We start from the raw sequence: 27,891 nt of genomic DNA on the forward strand, positions 1-27,891 counted from the left end.
TCATCCTTAGCTCATAGATCATACAAAAAAGGGTGCGTTTGGGAGCCAACCTGCTGGTGTAGGGGTTAAGTTCGTGTGCTCTGCTCTGGTGGCCTGGAGTTCACCGGTTCAGATCCCAGGCATGGACATACACACCACTCATCAACCCATGCTGTGGCAGCATCACACATACAAAACAGAGGAAGACTGGCACAGATGTGAGCTCAGCAACAATCTTCCTCAATCAAAAAGAGGAAGATTGGCAACACATGTGCTCAAGGCCAATCTTCCTCACCAAAGGGAAAAAAAAAGAGAGGGATTTGGCCATTAAGTCTTAGTTCGCTAGCCTCTGCTTTAGATTTTGGTCTTAACATGCCACATCATTAAATAGATTATTAGTAAATAATCTATGAATAGGAATCTTATAATTTAAGGAAAGAATTAGAGAATTTTATACATAGACTACACAATGTACAGGTGAATATTATAAAATGAATGCTCCCTGCTTTGGAAGACTGATGACCCATTCTGGCTCCAAGTTACACACATTTCTTCTGTTAGATGGTCCCTAAATCCAAGCCAATCCCCATACACAAACCCCAGTCCTTCCAAGGGTTTGGAATCAGGTGATGCTCAATTGGTGTTAAAAAACAAGCAATTTGTTTCAAAAGATCTTGACATAAAAACGTTCTGCCGACCTTGGTATAATGAATGGACCTGATAAAGAAGCATTTCTATGCCTTTTATCTAGCACATGTCACACTCTGGGTTTAAGAAAGGCTAGAAACAATATCACAAAATTACATTTCAGCAGTGGAGAGACTAATAGAATAAATTAGAAAGATGAACAGTGGAACCTAAAGTAATAGTTAATTGGGAACGAGAATGGGAAAACTGACAAGACTAATTATAAAATGTTAGCTGAGGTTTTGGGTGTAGGAAATTATGGTTTCACTAGTAAAAAAAAAAAAAAGCAATATGTGAGAAGTGGGTAATTTGTGAAGAAGAGCTCCAAAACATTTGATTTCTAACAATCTTACATCCACCTAAAATTAAGATTCAGCATTCTCTTCCAGTACTCATGGAGGCATTCATTTACATAAACCTATCTTTTTCCAACCTCTTAGCAATATATTGAAAAGAATACAATTAGCATATAACTGCAAGATACTTATCACTTTTATCTCGTTATTAAATCTATAAGCAGAAAGACCATTGTAACTTGATAAACTCCTAGTGAGCATTTTCCATTAAGTCATCATAAGCTTTTATAAAATCAGAGTTTTTCCAAAAGACACTCATTCTAACAGTTTCACCACTGAAGTAAAGTATTGTCCTAAGATGTTATCCCTCCTTTCGTACAACATTAACCACCGTCTCTTGGACACTGGAAAGACTTGTTAGGTTGAAAAAAGCAGTTCTGAGCTGGGGAAGCATATGACGGCTTCACCTCAAAGTTCACTGGCCCTCATGGCAGTGAAATAAAAGAGGTCACAGAAGGAAAGCACCACGCAATTCAAACCGGAAGACTCTCCAACAAGAGAGACAGCACTGACCAGAACCACACATTACCAAAACACGGATTGAGAATGATTTATTAAGGTCCAATTAGTATGTTTTTAATTTCAAATAGTCCATATTGCCTTCAGAATATATGCACATGAGTAAAAGTCCAAGTTCATTGCTTTCACTTCCAATATAAGATGCTCTGTAGTTTGTATAAAGTATGTGCAAACATCTTTCTGCTAACTGGTTCCTCACATTCTTTTCACTTTGGGCACTTTACAAGTCTGCCCTCTGCTCGAATGGTGCCCATGCACTGACTTCCCCCTTCCTACACAACCATTTTTCTTCTGGACATCTTTCTCTTAAACGTACTCCTGACTTTCCCATACTTGCTTCATGACTGTGGCTTAGCTGGTTACTTACTATAACAAACTGGTGCAATTACTAGCTTACGTAGATAATGCATGGCATCCAGTCACACACTGACACACACTACTTGCCTGATACAGAAGGGTCCAAGCTATTTAATATGAAGATCCTTTCTACACTCGGCACGTTTGATTTCTTTGCATTTTCTCCAATTCTACATGACAGTCATGGCTACCAACAGCTGAGAATCAGTCCCTCAAACAAAATTTGGAATTGCTAGACATATTAACCAGGGTGCCCTGGTTATTTATGACAGTTGACTGTTTCTAGGCCATCTTGTTATATAAAAAAAGTCACTCTAAACTAAAGAAACCACTGTATTTCCTTTCTAAAAAGGTAATTTAACTGGCTTTCCTCACAATTGCCACCAATGCGGTACAAAGCAAGAAATCCCTTTTTATAAAAGGTAAGAGCATAAAAAGACATTTCACATTTTAAAAAAATCCTTCATGGGAATATGTCCTAAGTAAAATAATCAATTACATGGACAAAGTTTTCTATATACAAAAGTTTTGCAACATTATTTATAATAGTGAAAATTAGAAATAACCTAAGTAGTCAACAATATGGGAATGGTTAAATAAACTGAGTTGCGCCCATTAAATGGAGTATTATATAACCACTAAAATTATGTTTTTGTAAAATTTTTAATGCCACAGGAAAACGTGGCAATTCTGCAGTGGAAAAAAAAAACTGGTTATAAAATTGTTTACAATATTATCCCAATTATATAAAAAGGTATATAATATACATATAGGCATACACAGGGGGAAAAGCTGTTAACGGTGGTTACTTCTGAGTTGTGATATTATCAGTAATTTTTTTTCTGTTTTATACATTTCTGCATCTTTCAAGTTTTCTACAACAATGTCTATGTATTATTTTATAATACAGAAAAACACAGGCTATTAAAAAATTCCTCTGACGTACTGATAATTAGAATGTATTGGCTATTATAAATATGTGGAACAATATTACTATGCTTCATCTTCTATGACTTTCTTAGAGTACATATTCTTTTGGTAATAAATTTACATTCCCCCTGTTTTATATGTGTTACAACACTTTTAAAAAAGGTCATGTTGTGATCAAAGCATTGTTTGTTTCATAACCTAAACAAATACTGGCTTCGAAATCTAGGTTCTTCTCTTTTCTAGAAGATTTAAAATTAATACCCTTTTATCTTTTTAAGTAAGGCATACTGCATACATACATTATATGCATGCTTTCTAAAAAATAATTCTAATTTACAGTTTTCCTAAATAAGGAAAAAAATGGAGTTATGGTAGTGTAAAAACAGTCTTAGGCTTATCCATCACAAGCATGCTGATAGGCATAAACATGTTTATTAAATGAAATGTATCCTTTAAAAATAAAAAAGGGAAGCCTGTATATAAATGAAGTTGTGGATTCAATTAGTCAGAATTTATTCTGACTTGCACCAAACCACACAAAATCTTTCGAAGCCTAGTTAGTGTAGTCTAAATGGACACTCCAGAGTCTATTTATGAATTCCATTGCAAGATCTCCACCTTCTACTTTCAAAACGAATGGGGATCAGGATGAGGGATGTCACATAAGCTAATTTTCAATATATATCAAGTCTTCTTGGGTCTAGGAACAAATACTGCCATTGGTTAGTGTTTAAGTACGAGTTCATTTCTCCTCTCTCTCTCGCATGCCACCTGGCCCTAGCATTTGGGTAGGGGGAGGCTGTTCATCCCTCAGTGGATGATGGCTTGCTTCTCATCTTAGCTTCCTTTCTAAACCACAGAGTGGTCATTGCTGTGAACTCCAGCCAAGATGGTGTGGTTGAGGGAGGAAGCCGAGCGGTCTGAGCCTTCCGTGGGGCCGCTGGTGTTCTCACTGCGCTGGCAGCAGAGGATCTGTCTGAAGGTGGCACTCATCTCCTTGTCACGGTAGGAGTAGATGATGGGGTTCATGGCAGAGTTGAACTCGGCAAGCAGAAGGAAAAATTTCTCATAGGCCAGAACGTCACACTGCGGACAGCACACATCGAGGAGTAACAAGACCAACCCAGGAGTCCAGCAGATAATAAAGGCACCTACAAAGACAAGGACCAGGAGAATTTTAAAAAGAGAGAATAAAAATATATAATTATGAAACAAACAACCATAAAGTAAAATGATTTCAGTTCAATATAAAAATACTGATTCGAAGCCAGCAGATCATCTGACACGCAGTATTCATTATCTGCAATAATCAGAAAAAAATTTTAAGGATAAAATAAGCAGTTTAATGAACTCTCATTAATTCAGCCCCTACTAAAATTGAGTATTTATGAGACACTGATGATGATTACCTTGAGCAAAACACAGAGTTTGCTATGCAATTAAGACGTGAAAAACTGCCTTCAGGATACAAACTTCAGTGCTTATAAAAATATGGTTTTTAACAGCATATTATTTTCAGGCAAAAGATAAGCACTGTGACAAATGTCCTTTAGTGTTAAGGCACAGTTTCTGGATTCACCTTGACTGGGCTCAAATCCTTGCTTTGCCATTTAATAAAGTGGGTGAACTCAAGCCATTACTTTCTTACCTCAGTTTTCTCACGTGAAAAATAGAAATGATTATATTTACCTCATTAGGTTTGTTGTAAAGAGTAAACAAGTGCTAAGATAATAATCACTCAGTATATCTTAGCAGTAACAATAACAATAATAACGACAATATTGTTATTATCTACTCAGTAGCATGGACCTCTTTGGAAATAGCAATTTCCAATGATAAGATGTATGTTTACTTTTATTTTTATTCAACAATCACTTACATAGTGCTTTTCTATATGCTTTACAAATATTAACTCGTTTAATCTGCACAAGAGCCATATGAGATAGAAATTATAGTCCCACCATACAGATGAAGAAACTAAGACCCAGAAAAGTTATCTTACTCAAATCCATGGTACTGGAAAGTGACAGACAGGAGACAAACCTCAGAATTTCTGCTCTTAGAGACTGGCTCCAGAGGCCACACTCCAGAAAATGATATGTTACACTCCCTATTTCTTGAATTTAATAAAATTATTTTAAACCAAATTTTAAGCTTTAGGTGTTTTACTAATTTAGACCAACTTGGTTCTTTCTTCAACTATTCTGAACCATTAAGATTTTACTATAACTGAAAAAAGAATAGAAATATAGATTATATTCTTAATTCCAGTTTATTTAGTTTCAGAAATCACTCATTTGGCTCCCAGGGGAAATGGAGGTTGTGAAATAGCATTAAAATCTGCCACCATATTACCCCAGGATCTGCTGGGGAGTCTTGGCTAATAAAACATGAGCCAACGGAACAGGTAGGCGCCCTCACCTCCCCTCCATCTCATGCCATATGTATAATCAGGCTACACAATGGGCAGACAGAGAACAGGGGTGATCACAGAAAAGCACGTGAATCTTGAGACTTAAATGGTATTGGCCTAGGTGCATGCAGGCTTGGACTGGGGTCATGGAATTGGACTAGCCTCAAGGAATGAGTTTCACAAAATATAAACAAACGAGATTTAGGCTCCAAACAGCCAGTCTTGAATGTGAGCTTTCTTTTTTTGAACCTTTTCAGCAGGGAAATGAAAATAAAGAAAGGAGAAAAGTACCCCCATAAAGCTCTTTGTTCTAAAACACAAATGTGTATTGGTTTTAAACTGCTGTTCACTTTGAAGACTGTCCAAGGTGCTTCATTTTCTAATAAATACAATACCTTAGACTTGCCTTAGAGAGAAGAAAAAATATTTCAAATATCAGGAGATAATAGCCAAGGAGCTATTTGAACTTCAAGTAAAAATGTTAATAAAGCATTCATTCCAAGTCCTTGAATTTCCTTGCTTGAAAATCACTCAGAAAGCTAAACATAAAGGAAAATCAAAGGAATGCCTCATGGGTTTCAGAAATAATGCATTATTCATTGAGAAGCCAGGAAGGGAATTATTCTCAGGGTGGAAAAAGCTTGGATGGAAAATACATGGTCCCATTATTCTATTTACTTGGAAACTAAAAACACGCAGGCCCTTCATGAATGGAAGAGCATTCTTTCAAGTTTCCTTTCCCCTTTCTTTCATCAAAGCTCTAATTGAACTCAAATTCAGAGCTTGATTAGATACCAGCAATATGCATCTCAACAGATTTATTTTAAATAAAATGATCCTTTTCTCCAGCCAGGCAGCAGAAGGGAACATCTTTATTCTCACTGACTTGCTCAAATTGCGTGACTTTATTCAAAAGAGAAAGAATTCAAATACAGTCATTTATTGTTTATAATTTCTTCTAATTTTCAATAAACCCATGGTTTCAGAGGCTAGCCCATGGGCCTTACTTTTGGGCCAAAAAATGCAAGGTGCCTTGCTAGATCAGAGATGGGAAGTAGGAAACACCATGGCCTGATGCAGGAGTAATCTATGTGGACACTTCACTGAGGAACTCAGAGTCCTCTCCCCTCTTCTCTGAAAGGAACTGTTTTTAGTACTGTGATTAAGCCCAACCATACAGTCCCAACACCCTGTGTTTGGATCTTCAAGACTCAATGGAGTAATTCCAGGGACTCACAGTACAGGCCTCAAAAATCAACATCTAAAACCAATCATACAGTTCTCCCTTCTTCTCTTCCCTTCTCTCCTCTTTCACAGAGGTGCCAGGGACCAAACTGACCAGAAGATGAAGATGGACTACAGAAGTGGAAAATGGAGCCTGGAAAATTCCAAGGTGATTAGGCTTCTAAACAATAGTGAGTGAATTTTATGAAATCAAGTTTGCTCAAGTTATAGACTTACTTCCCAGTTTCTAAAAACAAAAACAAACTACACCCAAACCCATTTAGTAATAACTAATCAACCATAATTCAACTGGGTTATAGGACTTGAGATGCGCATTGCGGACCCTATCAACACGTAATCTGTAGAGACTCAAGTGCACACTTATAAATCAGGTTAGTAAGAGTAAAAAGAACCTCCTTCTCCATATCTGTAAAGTGGAGGAGTAATAGCTCCCTGCCTGCCTGGTAGCGGGTGGTGAGGAGGAAACTGAGATACAACATGTGAAAGCCCTCTGTACCCTACCAATTGCCATTGTGAAAAGGGTGCGGCACAGTACCAGGGCAGATTTCCTCCAGGGCAGAAGACGGAAGCATGTTTTGGACCATAGAGACCCGGCATTTCAAAAAGCTCTGAGATGATACCATCCTAATTATGAGAGATCACAAGGACTTGCAGTTGGATATAAGGAGGATAAGAAGGAAAAGAGAGGGAACACAGACAAGCATAGAAGCCCCAAATCATTGTGGAGGTTCTCATGGGTCAACTCAATCCCTATACCAAAACGGCAAATAAAACAACGTGCTACTCAGTAGGGACAGGGCTTTAGGTAGTTTGTATATTTCCAGAATATTTCTGATGAACGAATCCCCACAGACCATGGCCTAAAACCAAAGGATGCTGTGCAATAGCATGAAAGTAAGAGGAAGCACAAGCAGTTTATGGTAACTTATTATGAAGTCAGAAGCAGAAGTAGCAGAAGATAAGATGTCCAAGGTCATGAAGACCTTGTGTATCTGGCTACGACATTTGAAATTTCTCTAGTCCAACACTGATTCTCAAACCTAGCCACATATTACAAGAGCCCGGAGCTTACAAGAAGCAATGATCCTCACTTGTACCTCCTCCTATAAGATTTTAATTTCATTGGCCTCATGGGTCAGAGTCTCATTTAATATACAACACTGTAACAGAATGGAAGAAGAAAATGATCTGGATAAAAATCAAGGAAAGAACCTCAGACGTTTCCAAATCCAGAGGAGAAATAATGAAAGGCTGAATCCAGGTACTGACAATGTGGAAAGAGAGGTATGGAAGGATTTGGAAAGTATTTAGGACATAGATTACATGAAATGAATGAGAAAGATAAAAAGAGTCTAGGATGACTCCTAGATTTTTCCATTTAGGTGAAGGAAGAACGGTTCTATCTTTCACTGAAGGAGGAAATAACAAGAGAAAGGGTTAGTTAGTGTTTTCTGAGGAGAACAGAGATGATGACCTTGGTTCCATATATCTTTAGTTTGAGGTACCAGCAAGACTTCAGATGGAGATGCTGTAAAGACATCACGAGAGGCTTATGGCAATTTGAGCCCTGGGAAGTTGGCTCTTAGTGTGCTGAACAAGAATGGTTACACTCTGCATGATTTGCCAACATTACAAGGAACATGGGGAGAAGGATTTTCAAAAAACATCTGTGGGCTGGAATAAACAGCAGAAATGGCTCTTCCTAGAGCGAGCTTCATTCCTTTCTTATACATCTGTCAAATCAATCTGTGAGGGTTCCAATGCCCACAAAGATGGATGGAGAGGTGCTGGAATGTAGATGTAAAAAGCAGGGAGGAAGGAGGTGTTTTGGAACAACAGGTCACAGCTGCAGAACAAGATCATATTACCGCATCTTCTCTCAAATCGACACAACCCCATCAGCTGACTAATACGTACCATCTGCTCCCACAATTAGAGTCTTTTTTCTAGAGTGACTTTTCCCTACTCGTTGAACTTTGCTTACATAGGGAACATAAGAACCAAAGTTAAAGAGAAGAAAAGTCTTTGACAAAGAAGACCTCCAGGGAGAAAGCCCAAGATTTTTGATGAAAAAAACAGAAAGCATTTCCAGTCTGGCTGGCAAATTTGTGTTTTTCCAAAAAAAAAAAAAAAAATCAGACGTCCCACGGATCTAAAACAAGTCAAGTTAAATCAATTCTCCACCGGTGCTGTGTCCAAGTTAACCTCTCCTTTGGCCTCACTCTTCTTGTTTCTCGAATGGGGATCTCAGCAACAGTCCTTCTTATCTCAGAGGCTTCGGTAGAGGTCAAGGGGGGAAATAAGTGTTCAAATACATAAACCACTTTTTCTATGGCCACTAAAAGGTGTATTCCTTCAGGGAAGCATCTTGGTATCCCAGAATCCAATCCAATTTTAGATCATTTCTGTAGTTATAGTCTGATTTCTGCTATGAAGGTACACATATAAGATTTGGCTAGCTAGGAAATCCTTCTAAAATATCTCCCTTAAAAGAGGCTATGTTAGATAACAGACCACAGATATAAAGCTTATTCCTAGGTCAGTTAGGGGGTCATTGTACTGGAGACTTTTTGAGATTAAAGCTTCTTCTAAAAGAATAACCTAGATTAATTATAAAATCCTTTTTCCAGGGGCTGGCCTGGTGGTGTAGCAGTTAAATTCACACGCTCCACTTCAGCAGCCCAGGGTTCGCCAGGGTTCAGATCTTGGGCACAGATCAATGCACCACTTATCAAGCCATGCTGTGGCAGGTGTCCCACATATAAAATAGAGGAAGATGGGCACGGATGTTAGCTCAGGGCCAATCTGCCTCAGCAAAAAGAGGAAACTTGGCAGCAGATGTTAGTTCAGGGCTAATCTTCCTCAAAAAACCAAATAAATAAAATCCATTTTCCAGAACATTGAGAAGATAAAATTAATGCAACTAAGATATCTCCACAATAAGTCATTTCTATCTTAATACCAATTCTACTTCGTTTAGTTTAATGCCCAACACTTCTACCTCTTTATGGTCATAGTAAATTATTTATACATTTAAGGTTTCATGATTTCACTCACTGTGTGAGGTATTCCAGTGTTTCCATCACTCATCTTTTAGAAAAGGGCATTAACAACACACAGATCTCCAAAGCTGAGTAGAACACTCATTATGATCTCTTTTTAATATTCCTGGGTGAAAGTTTCAGCCCCTTAATAAATGCTGGCTTTCCTATAGATGAGGGAATGCCAACACTGCCTTCCTTCTGGCATTTTATACTCTCTTTCATGTTAAGAAGTGAGTATCATATACATACATGCTCCATATCCTACAACAGGCTCTAAATCTCATCCTGCAACTGTACATTGGGAAGCACATGCTGAAGTGGCTCGCATGCTAGTACTGCCTCTCATAACAGAACATCTGTGCTTGGGAACAGCCAGCAGAAACCACTTCTCCATGGCTACAACCCTAGCCAAGCAAGCAATACCTTCGATCTGCCTATTGCAACAGGCTCCTAACCAATTCCTCTTCCTCCAAAAGTCCAGCTTGCACAGAACAGCCAGAATGATCTTTCAAAAGCATAAATCAATTCACATTACATCACTTTCCTGCTTAAACTCCTGCAAAGACTTCCTACTTGAAATCCTTACTGTGGTCCACAATGCCCTAGAGAAGACTGGCCCCTCTGCCAGACGTTCAACTTCATTTCTTTCTACTCATCCCTCACTCACTAGATTCTAACCATATACACCAAGTCCATTTCTGTCTCAGGACCTTTGCATTTACAGTTCTTTCACTTAGGCATACGCTTTCTGTAGATCTTCACGTCTATTTATGTATTATTAAATATCACTTCCTCAAAAGCTATCCCTGGTTATCCTAGCTAAAGCAGCACCCTCTCCTCACTATATTAGCCCATTTTATAATCTTTATATCCCTTATCTATACCCAAAACTATTTATCCGTTTACGTGTTTATTTTCTATCTGTCTTCAAGAATGTAAGCTTCATAAAGGAAGGAATGCTATGTTTCGTGTCTGTATCTCTGACATCTACAACAGTGGTTGGCATACAGCAATATATCTTCTTCTGAATGAATTGGCAAGTCACAGGTAACTGCCCAACAGACATATCCAAAATAAGGAAAATTAATTAGTAGAAAAGTCATTAAATAAGGTTTGGAAAATAAACACTAACACCTACACTGTGAAGGTCTTTGAATGGGCGCTACAAGGCATTCAAAGAGGCATGAGGTGGACCCTATATGCAAAAGTCTCACTATAATGCAATAGTTAAATAGCAGAAAATGAGCCTATTGTTAACAATACTGATTGGTCTCACTCCTGTCAGAATGGCTATAATTAACAAGACAGGAAACAATAAGCGTTGGAGAGGATGTGGAGAGATGGGAACCGTCATACACTGCTGGTGGGAGTGCAAACTGGTGCAGCCACTATAGAAAACAGTATGGAGATTCCTCAAAGATCTACCGAATGATCCAGATATTCCGCTGCTGGATATTTATCCAAAGGACATGAAAACACAAATGCATAAAGATACACGCACCCCTATGTTCATTGCAGCATTATTCACAATAGCCAAGACTTGGAAGCAACCTAGGTGCCCATTGAGGGATCTTTAAGATGTGGTATATATACACAATGGAATATTATTCAGCTGTAAGAAATAATGAAATCTGGCCATTTGTGACAACATGGATGGACCTTGAGAGTGTTATGCTAAGTGAAATAAGTCAGAGGGAGAAAGTCAAATACTGTATGACATCACTCATAAGTAAAAGATAAAAGCAACGACAAACAAACACATAGAAACAGAGATTGGATTGGTGGTCACCAGACGGGAAGGGGGGAGTGGGGAGGGTGAAAGGAGTGTTTAGATATGCGTGTGGTGATAGATTGTAATTAGTCTTTGGGTGGTGAACATGATGGAATCTACACAGAAATCAAAATATATAACAATGTACACCTGAACTTTATATAATGTTATAAACTAATGTTAACGGCAATAAAAAAAATATGGATTGGTGTAGATTATCTATAGAATCTATGTACTGAGTAGTGGAGAGCCAGGTTGGGTCAGGAATGAAGGGAGACATGGCATTAGCCAAGTTGCATGCCACAGGAATGGTTCAATAGGATGATGCTGCCTCATCAGACCCTGGGTTCTGCAGTAGCCGCCTGAAAAAATCACTAATTGACCCAACACAGCTTTGCATTAATCCTCAAGGTTTGAAGTCCCATACAGGGGCATTTGACTGGCCATGATTAAGTCTCACATCCATGCTCTAGCTATCATGGAGTGCGGAGAGAGACTATATCCTACCCCTCAAACTGTCTTACTTACTTTTTAAATATAAAGTACAGTTCTAACCATTTATCACATAATCAGCGTCCATCCATAATATTAAGTTTGAATATTCACAAGATTTTTTCAAGTGCTCTACCTGAATTTTATGCAAGGACTCTAATTGATGTGCTGTTTTCATACATTTATGTCCTAATAATTTGTAACACAGTTTACTTTTTTTAAAAAACATAATTTATGAGAGAATGATAAGGATAATTCTCATTAATCTAACTTTTCTTTCCAGAAAGTACTAGCTTCTTTCCTTTCAGCAATTGATGTCTAAAGGGTATGAAGCTAATGCCTTGAATTATTATGTCTTTTTTCCCTATAGGAAGTTTGGAAAATACAGAAAAAGATAAACAAGAAATTTAAAAAGTCATTTATGGTCCTGCAGTCTAGAGATATTTTAGTATATGACTTTGCACTTATAAAATGTTGCTTTGTCTAAATTTGTGCCTTTTTCTGATGGCATATGAAATTAATATAGAAATATTGTCGGTTTATTAGCAATGAGTAAGAGAGAGCAGGCAATCAGATTTTTTATTTTCAGGAACAGGTTTTTGTTCTAATTGGTGTTTTTATATAGCAATGTGTCCTAATTTGGCCAATACAATATCCTCTTGAATCTGTGAGGATATTAATTATAATTTATTGAAGCTGTTTTGTGTTTCATATACCACCTCTGTTTCCATGTAAGATGCTGCACTACATACAATGTATGGGGGGAGCGGGTCACCACGCTTCAGGGAATGTCCACCCATTTTGCAGGAGACTTTCCTGAATAGGGGAACTCCCCCCCCCCCCCAACAAGAAGACAGGACTGCTACCAAAGCCAGCTTTTTCCTCTACCTAAAACATCCAGCGATGCCATCTAATCAGTAGGCAGAATATTATATTAGACAATCACACACGGAGAGGTGCCTTCTTCTGAAAGTTCTTATCTATGAATAGAGAAAATGAAGCCTCAATAAGGCTCAATAACACAAAATTAGCATGGTTATCTCCTTAGCTCCAAATTCTAAGAAATCAAGAGACAGCTAGCAAACTAAAGATGCACTGAGTTACACATCCTTGCAAACAGACACCCGCTCCACTTCCAACAGTAGCTAATGCTCTCCTGAAGTAGCATATGACCCCTGAGGTCCCTGTAAGCGTACAAAAACAGGAAATGCTTGAATTTACTTTCAACAAAACCAACTGAAGAGGGTCACTGCCGCTCCCTTTCCTTCCTAAACATGTTTTCTGATTTCTACCCAGCTCCGTCTTGGGGTGAACTAGCTGAGGGTAAGCCTGGCTCACCAGAGCATTATTACCCACTAAAACTGAAAAACAGTGCCAGTCCAAAGCCTACCAAAGGATTTTCTTGCAAGCCCTTACCACTTTCAAATGAGATACATTTTAAACTTATAAAAAATATAAATATGTATAATTTATATATATACACGCACACATACACTATATAAATGTATATATAACATAAATGTACATTTGTATACGGATATTTATCCACACTCACATACACATTCAGAAGAGTCACTGCATACTAGTGTCTTAAAAAAAGACAATGAGATTTATTTCCTTTCACATGCAATAGACTGAGACCCAACCAAAAAGGATAACACCACTTACATATTCTTCGTGTAAAAATAATTCACCGATTCTCAGAATAGTTAAATCTGTTTTGCCTCCTAAACCTAGTGATAGAGTGCAAGTTTTTTAAAAAGCAAATTTCCCCCCTTATTTTAAAAAATGATAAATCTTAATTCTCACAGAAAATCAATGTTGTCAACTCCAGACCAACACCATCTAACTTAGAAAGTGATGCTAAACTTATTGTATGACTGTGGTCCAGCTGTTACCAAGGTGATTTGAAAAATATTTATCCCTTTAAAAGGATAAATGAAATCCACCCCCCACCACCAAATTTTCCCCTAGCAAAAGTTCAACACAAACATGGAATTTATAACTAGTTTTTCAACAGTTAATTTTTCAGCTACAAATTAAGATTCTTCCAAAAGGATATAAGTCTAAATGAGTACTAAAATATAACTGAAAATGCTCACAGAATATAACTGATGACAGCATCCTGTGGATTTTATTCTTTGCAGTTCATGAACTACGGGCATGGATCAACAAGATATGTATGTATTACTCAGGAGACAAACTTCAAGGACAAAGAAACACAATGGAAATTTCATTTATAATTCATTTTCTTATGACTAAAATGAGAGGGAAACTAAAATTTAATCCAAAAGCAAATTCAGAAAATTTTGTGAAATATTCTTGTATCTAAAAATGTTTATTAAAAAAGTTATATGTATATTGTTTTTAATGGCTAAAAGACATGAAAAGAAGATTGGCAGAAATCGTAAATATGACCATTCTTTTAGAGATTGGCTATGTTTCCTACAGTTGTCAAATGTCCTGGATTGATATTTATGAAGCACAGATTCTTGGCAAAGCAGGAGGGAAGTACAGTCTGTTCCACTATAATATGATAACTGCGTACCTAAGATATCTCCTGTTATCAAAAACTTTTATTAAAAAATTTTTTTGTTATAAAAACAGAGTTGCAGATTCAAATCATAAACATATTTTTCTACATGAATTTCAATTATTTAACTACAAGTTCAGAGTAAAATATTGGTTGCTCAAAACTAAGACTAAATATCAGAAGGCAAATTCAAACATAAACCCTGAACAAAAGTCAATCCATTCTAAAGCCATCAAAATAAACTGCAACAATGCCGTCTCTGGGAATTTATCCTATAGATATATTCATACACAATACAACTGTGCATGTGCAAGGAATTTTTTAAAACTTGGAAATAATCTAAGTAACCACAAATAGACAAGTAAAATAAACTACGTTGTATTCATAAAGTGGAATCCTATTCAACCTTTTAAAGTTATTAAGATATCACGTCTTTGCTGGCACCAAATGATTTCCAAGATACACTATCAAGTGACAAGAACAAGATACAGAAAAATTTGTATAAAATGCTACCAATTATGTTTAGCAACAACAAAAAGAGCATGCACACACACACAGATGCCTTAAGAGAAGCCCCAATTGAGGGTAATAACCAATTAATCCAAAAAGTGTTTAGAGTATGAAATTATAAAAGATACCTTAAATATTTTATTTGAACTTAGAATACCAAATTGTATTCATTTGCCAATCCCTTAATATGGAGCCAAGGCTTTATACTTGAATATGGGTCTGCTAAGTGGAGTTCTGCACCATCTTCCAAGCAAAGCCACACCAATAAAGCATCACATATTACTTCCAAATTAGGTCCTTCAAAGTGGAATCAGAACTTAAAATTCTTGTCAAGTACAACAACCTTGTTCTCCAAACTTACAGGTGTTCTCACCAGCAAATTTAAAGCAATTTCTTTTGGCAACTCGCCTTTATTGAATATTAACAAAGCATTCACTTTAGTTTTCCAGAAAATATTTTCTTGTTGTACTCATTTTTATTAGATAATGCAATATTTAACTAGTGACATTGTGTCCAGTATTTTCCTGGTAAGCATCTTTACTGTAGACATCTTCGCCGCATTTTAGCTGTATAACTAATTAGGTGTATGGTAATTTTGCCATAAAAGATAAAATAATGAAAGCTAAAAGGGGGACATTAAAAAGAAGACAATGAAACATAAAAGATAACAAAATTAAAAAGGCTTTATTGTGAAATACAAAATATTTGAATACACTTAAAATGTGTGTAGGGGGCCTGGCCCAGTGGTGTAGTGGTTAAGTTGGCACGTTCCACTTTGGCTGCCGGGGTTGGCCAGTTCAGATCCTGGGCATGGACCTATATATCGCTCATCAAGCCATGCTGTGGCAGCATCCCATGCAGAAGAACTAGGAGGATTTACTAGGATCTGACGACTACATACTGGGGCTTTGAGGAGAAAAGAAAAAAAGGAAGATTGGCAGCAGACATTACCTCAGGGCCAATATTCCTTGCCAAAAAAAAAAGCATACCTTTAAAAGAATTTTAGAAATAAATAAAATAAAATGTGTATAGATTCATAGCAAAGATACACAAATAACTGATATTATTTCATGGGTTGTACCTAAGCACTTGTCTTCAAAGCCTTTCGTTCAAGTATAACACTTTTATTTTTTCTTTTTTGGCATGTTGATTTGTCTCATTGTCACCCATTGCACTTTTTTATTATTGCTAAAATCTCTTCCTTCATTGAGAGAGGTTTCAGTACCCAAATGCTAGGATGCACATTAGTAGCTGAGCTCTGTTTTGCCTTGTGAAAAGCCTTCCACACTGTTTTTTGTTGTTGGCATATTGTCACATGTCCACTGGTAGACATTCCAAAGTTCTATGGGAAATGTGGAGCTACGGTTTATATAAAAATCAGAGCACAAATTATCAAACCAAACCATCAACCAGTTATTTTCATCTCTTACGGCAAAACTGCCTTATGGCCAATTAGTTATACAACAAAAATGTTTGTGGAAAGATGCTTATGGTAAATGTATCTAGAACCAATTACATGATTATTATAATAACCTGGTATAAACAGCTTTGGGAGCAAAAGCAATTGATTCTTGGTAACTGTCAGGAGTTGAATTACTTGGCCTTCAGGTTACAGACTACTAAACTTTTTTTTTATTATTCATCTAAATATGTGAGTGTGTACTATATGTCAGGTACTCTCCTAGGTACTGGGGATATCACAGAGAATCAAATAGGAAAAAAAATATCTCCTCTCATTGAGCTTAGGTTCTAGGAGGGGTGTGAAAGATAACTAGCAAAATAAATAAGTAAAATATCTTTTAGGAGGCGATAGTGTTTGGAAACTATGGGGGAGCAAGTGCGAAAGGAGAGCAGTTAGAGTCTCATGATAATCCAGTCAAGAGATAATGGTGGCTTTGAACATGGGAAGGTGATGCTCACAGATCTATGTTGATGGTAAAGCTGGTATGATTCGCTAATAGACGACATTTGGGAGAGAGTGAGGAGTCAAAGAAACCTGTAAGCAACTGAAATAAAAGATTTAGCAACAAGAAGGTCACTGATGACAGCTCAACGGATCTTGAGAATGGAAGCCTGATTGGAGTAGAGTCAAGAGCAAACAGAAAGAGAAATTAGATACTGCAAGTAGAGATGATGCTTTTAGGCAGTTTTGCTGTGAAGGGAGTAAGAAAAAAGTGGCTATGGGCATGAATTATTATGTTTTACAAACCTTTTGTTAACAATGAAGTTGGTTAAGAGAAAGTTAAGAATAGGTCTATACTGTGTGTGTGTATATGTATACCCCTGCACACATATATGCTCATATGTGTAGAGAGTACTTTTTAAATGCAACACCAGAAATTGATTATTGTCAATTACATGTAAATTGTATGCTTTAAATATGTGCAGTTTGTTGTATGTCAATTATACTTAAATAAAGGGGAAAGGGAAGAAAGAAAGGTGAGAGATGGAGGGAGAAGGCGGAAGGGGGAGGGAAGCAGAAGGACAGATTGATTGAGATTAAGAAAGAGACTGACCAAGACCAGCACCAACCTTCTTTAGTTTCTTCTTCCCATCTATTGGTAGAAAGCATGGGTCTGGCTTGCTCAAAACCATGCAGTAAGCTTAGTGGTGCAGGCTGTGTGCTGGGGTGGCCCATGGTTATCCAGCAATGTCTGTAGCTGGGTGGTTGAGTCTTGTGATCCAGGAATGAAAAGTTGGCAAGCCCTTTTGGCTTCAGAACTAAAGCTCATCAGTATTAAATACGTTATTCTTATCCAATAAAGAATAGTTAGCAGATTGGGAAAGATTTAAAATCCTATTAATGACAGAATGAGTAATAAATAAATAGACAGACTCATATACTGTTGATAGAAGAGTCATTCGACAATCTTTTCGGAGGGCAATTTGGCAATGTCTAAATTTAGAATGTCCACTTCAATTTAACAGTTCTACTTTTACAAATGTATCAACCAGAAATACTTGAAGTAGCATGTAAAATTATGAATACAGAATGCTCACTGGAGCAATATTTGTAATGGTGAGAAACTGTAAACCTAAACACTCATCAATATTATAAATAAGTAGATTGGTAAGCAGCCATCACGCAGACCGACACTGCTCTGCTATGTTTACCCACATGAGAATGTGCACACTGTAAGTCTCTAAAGTTATACCATGTTCCATTCCATTTATTACAAAATTGCCCTAGGTGCTTAATGCATATATACTCTAAGTGCATTAGAAAAAGTCTAGAATGATACACACCAAACTGTTAACCGTAGTTATCTCGAGGCCAGGGGTGGTGGCGTGGCCTTTAAATTTTAACGCAAATTTTTATAAAGAGCATGTCCCTCTTTAATAATTAAGGAAATAGATGACAATATTCAGACATTATTCCCATGGGCACTGAAGAGGGCAGTTGGTGGGAAGGAATCTGGACGGAGATTCCTTGGAGATAAAATTTCTTTTAATCTCCTAGGCTGTGTGATTCAGGGGACTTTAAGGGCATGTATTGATATTTCATAGGAGAAAAGAAAGAGAGACCTGAGGTCACACGGTGTTTCTTTCCTTTACTAGTTATGTGACACTGGCCAAGTTATTCAATTTTGCTGAGCCTCAGTTTCCTCATCTGTCAAACGGGGGATGCTATCTACTTTCAGCACTATTATGAGGACAGAATGAGACCCTGCAGGTAGAATATAAAGCACAGGGCCACCAAGAGGCTTCCTTCATTTTTCTCTCTTTCCTCCTTCTTCAGGGAAAACCCAAGGAATAAGTCTACAAGAAATACAAATATTTGGGGTGAAATATTACTGGTTCTCTCAGTCTAGAGATAGCAAATCAGGGAGCTGCACTCTCTGTTATGCCATCACCTCAGCCACAGAGAGACCATCAGGCCATCCTCCTGCAGTCTGAGAAACTTCTAAAGGGTGTACCCACCAGCATTTCTTGACGAGCTCTCAAATTTCAGAGTCAGTCCCCTATCTACTTTAAGTTGGAAATAAAATGAGTGTTTACTTTTAGTTTCTTCCTTTTAGACTCTATTTCATTCGAAAAAAGATCTGAGATAAGAGACAAATAAAAAGTTTAAATGATCCTTGATTTTACTAGGCTTCAGGCAGAGGGAAACAATTTCTAAAGAGTAATGGGCATTCTGGAAAAGGATGAAATCCTTCTGGCTCTGGAGAGCCTGGGAACACAGTGAAATGGTGATGCTCTGCTCTGAGCATGCTCAGCGCTGTGGTGCAGACGCAGCTGCCCACAGCCCATAGGCAGCGGAGTTTCTGGGCAGGTTGCTCCAAGTTTCTCTGGGGCCGATGCTGGGGCCTGGCCACTTGGCAGTGTGGGCCCCTCAATCAAGAAAGGCAGGACTGAGTCCACAGGCCGAAGGCAGAGGCCAGATCTTCCTAGCTGGGAAACTGGATGAGATGGACTTGTTTTTTAATGACCGGGCCAGACCCGGCTGAGATGTTTGAGGAAAACAGATAAGGCAGGGTGGGAACTTATTCAGGGAGTGGACACAGGCCTCATCTTTCTGTTTTTCACAGGTTACAGCTTCGGAGGGGATGGAGGAGACGTATTGGGCAGCGTAAGCACTGGGTGCTCAGGCTGGACACGCTCCAGCCACCTCTGAGGGATGGGACCCCACCCTCCTGAAACAGTTGGGCTGCTGGGAAAGGGCCAGTGCTGAGAGAATTCCATCACAGTCCAGTTTTGGCTAAAGAAGAAAAAAACGAGATAAAGCAAAAAATAACTTTCCTAAGAAATAAAGTAACAACCACACAGAACCAAATGAAGTTGAGAGGGGCTTCCTATTTGCCCTGTAAGGAGTAGGAAGGGAACTTTAGACCACCTTGGACATTTTTCCTGCTTTTCTCGCCACATTTACCCACCCACTTCATATACATTTCTTAAAGATCTTAATCAGTCAGGCTTACAAAGAGAAAAATTTTGCCAGGGAAGATATAAGCTATGTCGGTTCATTTGCCTACCTCTGGCTCCAGGCTGTTCATAAAATGTCTGCTTCCAGTTTAGATTGGAGAGAGAAATGAGTTTTCTCAATTTAATCCAGGGATTTGCTGCTAATAAAGAGCTTCAAGTCTAGTTTGCAATTAGTCCTGTTACCACTTAAGATTTTAAGCTCTGCTGATACTCTCTAGGGCTCTCATTTATCAAAATTACTACTGGGGTCAGCCCCACGGCTGAATGGTTAAAGTTCCGTGTGCTCCACTTCAGCTGCCCAGGTTCGTGGGTTCGGATCCCAGGTGTGGACCTACTCCACTCATCAGCCAGGCTGTGGAGGCATCCCACATATAAAGTAGGGGAAGATTGGCACAGATGTTAGCTCAGGGCTAATCTTCCTCAAGCAAAAAGAAAAAAAGAGGAGGATTGGCAATGGATGTTAGCTCAGGGTGAATCTTCCTCACAAAAACAAACATCAAAAAACTATGGATAGCTCCCTTTTAATAAATCTCTATTTTTCAGGCATCTGTTATTTCTTCCAGACTTTCGTGGCTTTTTGATTTTAAGGTGCAATTATATCTTTTAGTGCATTTTTACACGATATCTTTTATAATGCCTAGGGGAATTTATCAGGGGCAACCCACATTGGAACAGTTTACGAGGCATCCCAGAGTGTGAAATTTAAATGCTTAGTCTGATTACTAAGTGACAACTTATTTTGCAGTTTGCACTTAAGCATTTGATTTTTTTTTTAATTTCCCATCGTGTTCCACGGTACAATGGGGAAAGTAACCCTAAGCTTAAGTAGGTAAGGAAAACAAAGCAAAGGATCAGCAAGAATAGTAAAATAAGATGAAATAGTATAAGATGGAATAGTATAATAAGGTTGGGAAGCTCCAATAAGATGGAACTATTATTATGATAATAGTATAATAAGAGTGAGGTTGCTACACTGAAGACTTCTGAAGAGTCAAGTACCGCATGAACATTTAACACATACATAATACTTTAAGCATGGCTTAAAAGTTGGGGGTGGGGGGGCATCAGTAACTTCTATATGAATACGTAATTTTTTAATCAGGCAGGAAATTTTTTTCCTGCATCCTGCCTTCCCACTCTTCAACTCCCTTAGCATATTGGCAAAGCTCCTACACAACTGTAAACAGATCATATAGGGAGAAACCTTCCCATCAGTGCGCCATCTGTTTATCTGAGAATGGAATATCATTTAGTTTTCTCTTGCATAAGTTACAGGCACCTGTGTTCTTCAGATAAGAGCATCCCCATCTCATTTTCTTTGAAGATGAGAAGACATAAAGTAGAAGAAAAAAGACAACCAGAAAAGGAATTCCAGAAAGATAGGGAGAAACATTGAGCATAAGTAGAAAGAGAAAGAACTATGTATTGACTAAAATGAGCTTTTCTTTTTTTTAAACTAAGCAGACATCCACACTGCTCGTCAATGATTGCCAGCTCTATACTACTGTTGTTGAATTTTCATTATTTTGGGATTATTTCATAAAGCTTACATAAAATCTTCAATCATAATGTTTTTGGAAGAAGAAAAAAATATTTAAATGAGAAAACAGGGGATTCAAGAAATCCTACATTAGACTCCTAGTCTTGGAAAAATCACATTCTCCCTGGCCTTCAGATCTATATTTCCGGAATTGAAAAGATTGGTGGCTCGTAATCATTTCTGTCACATTGACCCCTCTGAGTGTCCAATGAAAGCAATGGCCCTATCTTCAGGGAAAAAAAAAAGTATCCTAAAACAACATTTTGCTTGCAATTCTAGGCAATCCACACCAGAATTCCTGGACGAAATTATTTTTTCCAGTGCTGGTTGTGCTTTCAGGAATTAAAAAAAAAAAAATCTGTTTGACTTTGTCTAAGTAGCTTTGGAATTGCAGAACTATGATATCAGAGAATTAATATAATTTGGCACTTTTATGCATTTACGTGTGAATTAAAAACTTTTTCATGTAGATTAATACGTGCAGAGAAACATGAATTTAAATCTAACTTCAATCCTAGTTTTTCAGTGAAGGCTTCCACCCTCCCACCTACTTAGCCATGTCTTCCCCCATCCTTCCCCTCCCCAGACAGAAGTAGTCTGCAGAGAGGCAGTGTGAAACTATAAAAAGAACATTACATATAAAATGAGAACTAGGTTAAAAAAGTTGCAAGTCACTCAAGGATCATCTGGTTTACTGTACCCATTTACGAGGTTAAGATAATGAAGTCTAGAAGAAAGTCTCTGATATTGCCCTTTCCACAAAACCTAAGCAATGGGTCCGATTTTGCCCAGCACTGACTTCTCTGGGCCTCAGTTTCCTTATTTGCAAAATGAAGGAGATCGCTTACAGCCTGAATAATGTATAGCTAATTAAACTAGAATTTTTAATTTGCTCCTTTTCTATAGCAGTTAATTCTTATTTATGCTACAAGGTGTAATACTCAGAAAATCAAGCCTTTCATGTTGTGTGTCATCTTAACTCCAAAACATCCTATGAATGTTTTCGTTGCATTAATGCAAAGAAAGAACAAGTTAATTTTTGTACCTGTAACTATCACATAAAGTAACAGATTTCGATCAATTCCAAAAAACCTGATAACACCCTCTTGAGTGACTCAGACAAACATTAGGCAATTTTTTTTAATGCAATACAAATTATTTCATTAGAACAAATGATGACTCCAGAGATGTTTGCAATTAATGTTAAGAATGAGAAGTTTTGCTACATTTCATTACATATAGAAAAGAATCTGAATATAACATACTTATGATGCATTCTCTCTTTCACATTGTGAAATCACTAGGAAGCTTCAGTTCACTATGAACTTTCCAGATATTTGAAAAGGTTATATTTTTTTCATAATTGAAACTCTGGGAAATGCCCGAATCAAATTATAAAGTAAAAGATGAAAATAATAGCCATCCTTTTGGTTAAAAGGGAAATGACCTACACTAAGATTGTTGAGAAGTTAATTCAGTAAAATTCAATGCAGAAACAATAATACTAAGCAGTCATTTTGTGCAAGGCAATGTGTTATGTGTCTTTGACGGGGTACAGAGATGAAATAAGACACAGCTCTGCCTTTAAAAGCCCAGAAACTAAAGTGGGGAAGAAAGGCACTTATATAACTAAAAGAGAAACAGAAGAGGGAGCAACAGAAGGAAGGAGAAAAGAAACAAGAAAGCGAGAGAAAGTGACATAGGCCACTGCTTTTCAAACTTGAACGTGCATAGGAATCACCTAGGAATCTTATTAAAATACAGATTCTGATTTAATAGGTCTGGGGTGGGGCCTAAGAGTCTGCGTTTCTAACAAGCTCCCAAGTGATGCTGGTTTTTCTTGTCCATGTATAACATTTTGGGTAGCAATGGTCTTCTAGACCCAACAGAACTTTCTGCAATGACAGAAATGTTCTATATCAGAGCTATGCAACATGGTAGCCACTGGGCACTGCGACTAGGGAGCACTTGAAATATGACAATTGTGACTGAAACTGCATTTTAAATTTATTTAATTTTAATGAATTTAAATTTAAAGGGCCACATGTCTAATAGCCACCCTACTGGACAGTGCAGGTCTAGACTACGCAGTTAATTTAGAAGAAACTGCGTGGTGGGTCTCAACTTCCCATGTTTGTAGAGTATGTAAGTCAGCCTAGTTCAGGATTTCTCAACCTGGGCACTAATGACATTTTGGACTGGATAATGCTTTTTCCGGGTGAGCGGGGTTAGTTAGTGACTCAAAACTGTACAAATTTATTACATTATGGTTTTAGAGATCAGAAGTCTGAGTGGGGTAAGATCAAAGAGTTGGTAGGGCTGGATATCTTTCTGCAGGCTCTAAGGGATAACCTGTTTCCTTGACTTTTCCAGCTTTCAGAGGCCACCTGTGTTCCTTGGTTCATGGACACTTCCTCCCTCTCCAACAATCCAGCAGAACCTCCCATCTCAAGGTCCTTAATCACATCTGCAAAGTCCCTTCTGCCATGTAAGGGGACATAGTCACATGTTCCAGAGAGAAGGGTATAGATATCCTTGATGGGCCATTTTTCCCACTACCACAGTATTAAAATGAAAACTGAAAGCAGTAAATAATTTCATACCTAAAATAATTTGAGGTAAATTTTTCCCCCAAAGTCCTAGGAAATTGTGATTTAATTCTGTGCTGCAAGTACTTGCCTACCTGAAAACATTTTATAGCATTTTCCATTCACACATAAATTTGTCTAAGAAAGAATCAAGTTTTCCCACTTTTAATGTTACAGTTCTCAGGCACCACCCCCACGCCTCCCCAGCCCTGTTGAGATCATGGTATAAAGTTACATTTTTAACACCCAACATACAAGAAAATATCGTTCATTTATAACTCTTTGGATTTTTTCTAGAATTTGAGAATTCCACTTGTATGCACATATAATTATTGTCCAGTCCATTCCTGCTGCTATAACAAAATATGACAGACTAGGTAGCTTATAAACAACAGAAATTTATCTCCCACAGTTCTGGAGGCTGGAAGTCCAAGGTCAGCATGCCAGCACAGCCACATTTTGGTGAGAGCTCTCTTTGGGGGTCGCAGACTCCCAACTTCTCATTGTGTCCTCACATGGTGTAAGGGGTTAGGCGGCTCTGTATGGTCTCTTTTATGAAGGCACGAATCCTACTCATGGGGAATCCACCCTCACGACCACCTCCAGCACCTCCCAAAGCCCCCCCCCCACCACGCTCCTAATTCCGTCACCTTGGGGGTTAGGTTTCAACACACGAATTTGAGAGGGATACAGTCATATTAGAGCAGTTATATTTGTTACTTCTTTAAATTTCTTTTACATTTTTTATCTCCCTTAAAAGTGAAAGGAATATTTGATTATCTGAACCCTCTTCCCTGTATTTTTTAGATCTTGGCTCAAATGTGCCAAGGGCTGGGGCATCTTCAGTTACAGAACAATTAGTGGCAAAGTTAACTAAACCTAACTATCGTTCAAAAAGTTTAAAAACAAATCCTTTCTTCAATCTGTTCCTATAAACTTCTCTTTAGAGTAAAAGCCTGCATCTGCTCAACTGTTGCTGAAAGAGATGGGTGATGATGAGTAAATAAAACCAGTGGCATTTACACTTAACTCTCTTTTCCCTTTTTGAGTTTGATGTATAAGATTTGACTAATTGTCTTTAAAAGCCCCTTTTCCCAGTCTTGGGGAGTTAAGCTTGGTGAAGTTGACAAGAGGCAATTAGGAGGAAGATAAAGGGAGAAGTGGTGGCCTAAGGATAGGGTATTTGCTGACTCACTTTCCCACCACAAAGAGAGGCAAACTGAAACTGAGGTTTTAATTTAACTCTTCATCCACACCCTCAAAGATACAAGATCTTCCATTCATAGAAGCCTATGGCGGTCGCATGATTACAGAAGAGGAGGAAGGAGGGGGAAGAGAGAGAGAGGGTAGATGATGTTCTGGTTTTGTTTACAGGAAACTATGAGAAGTGGAAACGTAAAAGAATAGAGTACTTGCTGCTAAAACGAAGCCACTGACCAAACTCACTTTTTCTATTATGAGTAGTCTTAAGGGGCCACTTGCCCAAGTTTCTGAATAAGATTTCTGGTCCAGGCAAGATGATGTAGACTACTTTCTCCTTGCACCTCCCAGCTAAGTATAAATACAAACCTGGAAAAAACACAAGAGGCAAACAAAGAGAACTTGAAAAGCGGAAAAAGGAAGGTAAATTAGTTAGAGAACTCAAGACTGAATGGTCTTGGAACCCTCGACCTCATAGAAGGTGGTCAAGCCCAGATTTTCCAGATCCCCAACCTAGCAACAGAAGGGAGCCCAGCTAGGCTTATTTGTCCTTCAGATCAAACAGTGTACCACCACCACCACCACCAGGCTAGCCAGTAGCACTTCAAGTGGGATGGATCAGAAGCTCCACTGACAATAAGTATCCAGGGAAAGCACTCTCCTTACTCACCAGGACTAAGACTCCCTTCCTTCAATGAGAGACAGCAGGTGGCTGGCAGCACCAGCAAAGGGGATTCTGCCACAAAAAGGCCTCACTGAGGAAGTGGTCTCCTTCCCTGCAGTGTCAGGGAAGGAGGGAGGAGAAGGGAAAGGAGGATGCAGCACAACAAGTGCCAGGAAGCCTGTTTGTCCTCATTGACCAAAGAATTCCTCCCCCTACCCCCACCAGGGGGACGAGGCAGCCCTACCCAAGGAAACTCCTCCATCCCTTCAGTCAAAACCAGCAGGGGCCAGTGGGATCCCTAGAAGCACCAGATAAACCAGGCTGATCAAAACAGCACTGCAAAGTCTCTGAAAATGTAATTGTCATTGGAAGCACAACCTATAAAATTAGGGCAGATTTGTGTGCTAAACCTAATTAGGATGACTGATAAAAGAAATATTTAAATAGGACCCTGAGTCTCCTAATATAACAGCCAAAATGTCCAGGATGTAATGAAAAATCACCCATCACACCAAAAGCTATAAAAATCACTACTTGATTGACAAAAGAATCAACTAATACTAACACTGAGATGAATCAGATATTAGACTTGTTGACAAGGATTTTAAAGCAGTCACCATAAAAACGCTTCAACATGCAACTGCAAATTCTTTAGAACAAATGAAAAAATAGAAACATCTCAGCAAACAACTAGAAGTTATAAAAAACAAGCAAATGGAAGTTATAAAAATAAATATGAAATAACAAGAATAAACTTAGCAGGTTCAATACTAGAGTGTAGATGACACAGGAGAGACATCAATGAAGTTCAGCACAGATCAACAGGATCTACTCAATCTGAACAACAGAAGAAAATAGACTTTAAAAAATGGCAGAAACTGAGACAATAACAAGAGATATAACATTCATGAATATCATCAGAGTCCCAGAAAGACAGGATAAAGGGGGTGAGTTTAAAAGAATATTAGAAAAAAACAACAGTCTAAAATTTCCAAATTTGGCAAAAAAATATAAACCTACCAATTCAAGAAACTATATAAACTTAAAGAGGATAAACCCAAAGAAATCCACACCAAGACATTTCACAATTAAATTTTGAGAACTGAGGCAAGAGAAAAAAAATCTTGACAGCATTTGAAAGAAATGACACATTGTCCACAAAGGAACACCAATTCAAATAAAAGCAAATTTCCCATCTAAAACCATGGAGGCCAGAAGGGAAGTGGCACATTTTCCAAGTGCTGCAAAAACAACAACTGTCACCTTCAAATTCCATATCCAGCAAAACTATCCTCGAGGAAGGAAGGGAAAATAAAGACATCCTCAGATGAAGGAAAACTAAAAGAATTTGTTGCTAGCAGACCTATCTTTAAAGAATGGTTAAAAGAAGTTTTTCAGGGGCTGGCCCCGTGGCCGAGTGGTTAAGTTCGCGCGCTGCGCTGCAGGCAGCCCAGTGTTTCGTTGGTTCAAATCCTGGGCGCGGACATGGCACTGCTCATCAAACCACGCTGAGGCAGCATCCCACATGCCACAACTAGAAGGACCCACAACGAAGAATATGCAACTCTGTACCGGGTGGCTTTAGGGAGAAAAAGGAAAAAATAAAATCTTAAAAAAAAGAAGTTTTTCAACAGAAAGGAAATGGTGAAAGAAGGAATCTTAGAACATCAAAACAGAACGAACAACAAAAAAAAGGAACAGAAATATGACCACATACCATAGATGATCCACCTCACGAGTTTTATAAAACATATTAGATGATTGAAACAAACACTATAACATCCCGATACTCAAGACAATGATATTTAAAAGTGGGCAAGGAACCTAAATGGAAGTAAGGCTTCCATACTTGAAAGTGGTAAAATTTTATGCGTAGACTGTGATAAGTCATGTATGTATACTGTAATACCTGGAGCATCCATTAAGAAAACAATACAAACAGATACACTCAAAAAACACTGTAAATAAGTCAAGATGCAATCCTAAAAGCCCTGAATATCTACTTGAGATTCTACATATTATATGGCTAAATGTATATAAAAGCAAAAAGTCTTCAGGGAAAAGTCCTGGACTGGGAGCTACCTCACTCTGGGATGGATCTAGAGTAGAGCGCATTCTGAATCTTAACTGAGAATGTAGA

The 27,891-nt window shown here is 38.1% G+C and overlaps 1 protein-coding gene across 6 annotated transcripts in view; it reads right to left on the reverse strand.

Moving 5' to 3' along the window:
* Positions 1-222: 222 nt before the first annotated feature.
* Positions 223-27,891, reverse strand: part of LPAR1 (lysophosphatidic acid receptor 1) — a 133,526-nt gene continuing 105,857 nt past the window's right edge. For all 6 annotated transcript variants that reach the window (XM_046643277.1, XM_046643270.1, XM_046643297.1 and 3 more), the window contains one exon: positions 223-3,979. In XM_046643277.1, the coding sequence (XP_046499233.1) occupies positions 3,678-3,979 (302 nt within the window). In that variant the 3' untranslated portion in view covers positions 223-3,677. The remainder of the gene's footprint in view (positions 3,980-27,891) is intronic.

Source organism: Equus quagga, chromosome 1 (assembly GCF_021613505.1).
Source record: "Equus quagga isolate Etosha38 chromosome 1, UCLA_HA_Equagga_1.0, whole genome shotgun sequence".
NCBI lineage: Eukaryota > Metazoa > Chordata > Mammalia > Perissodactyla > Equidae > Equus > Equus quagga.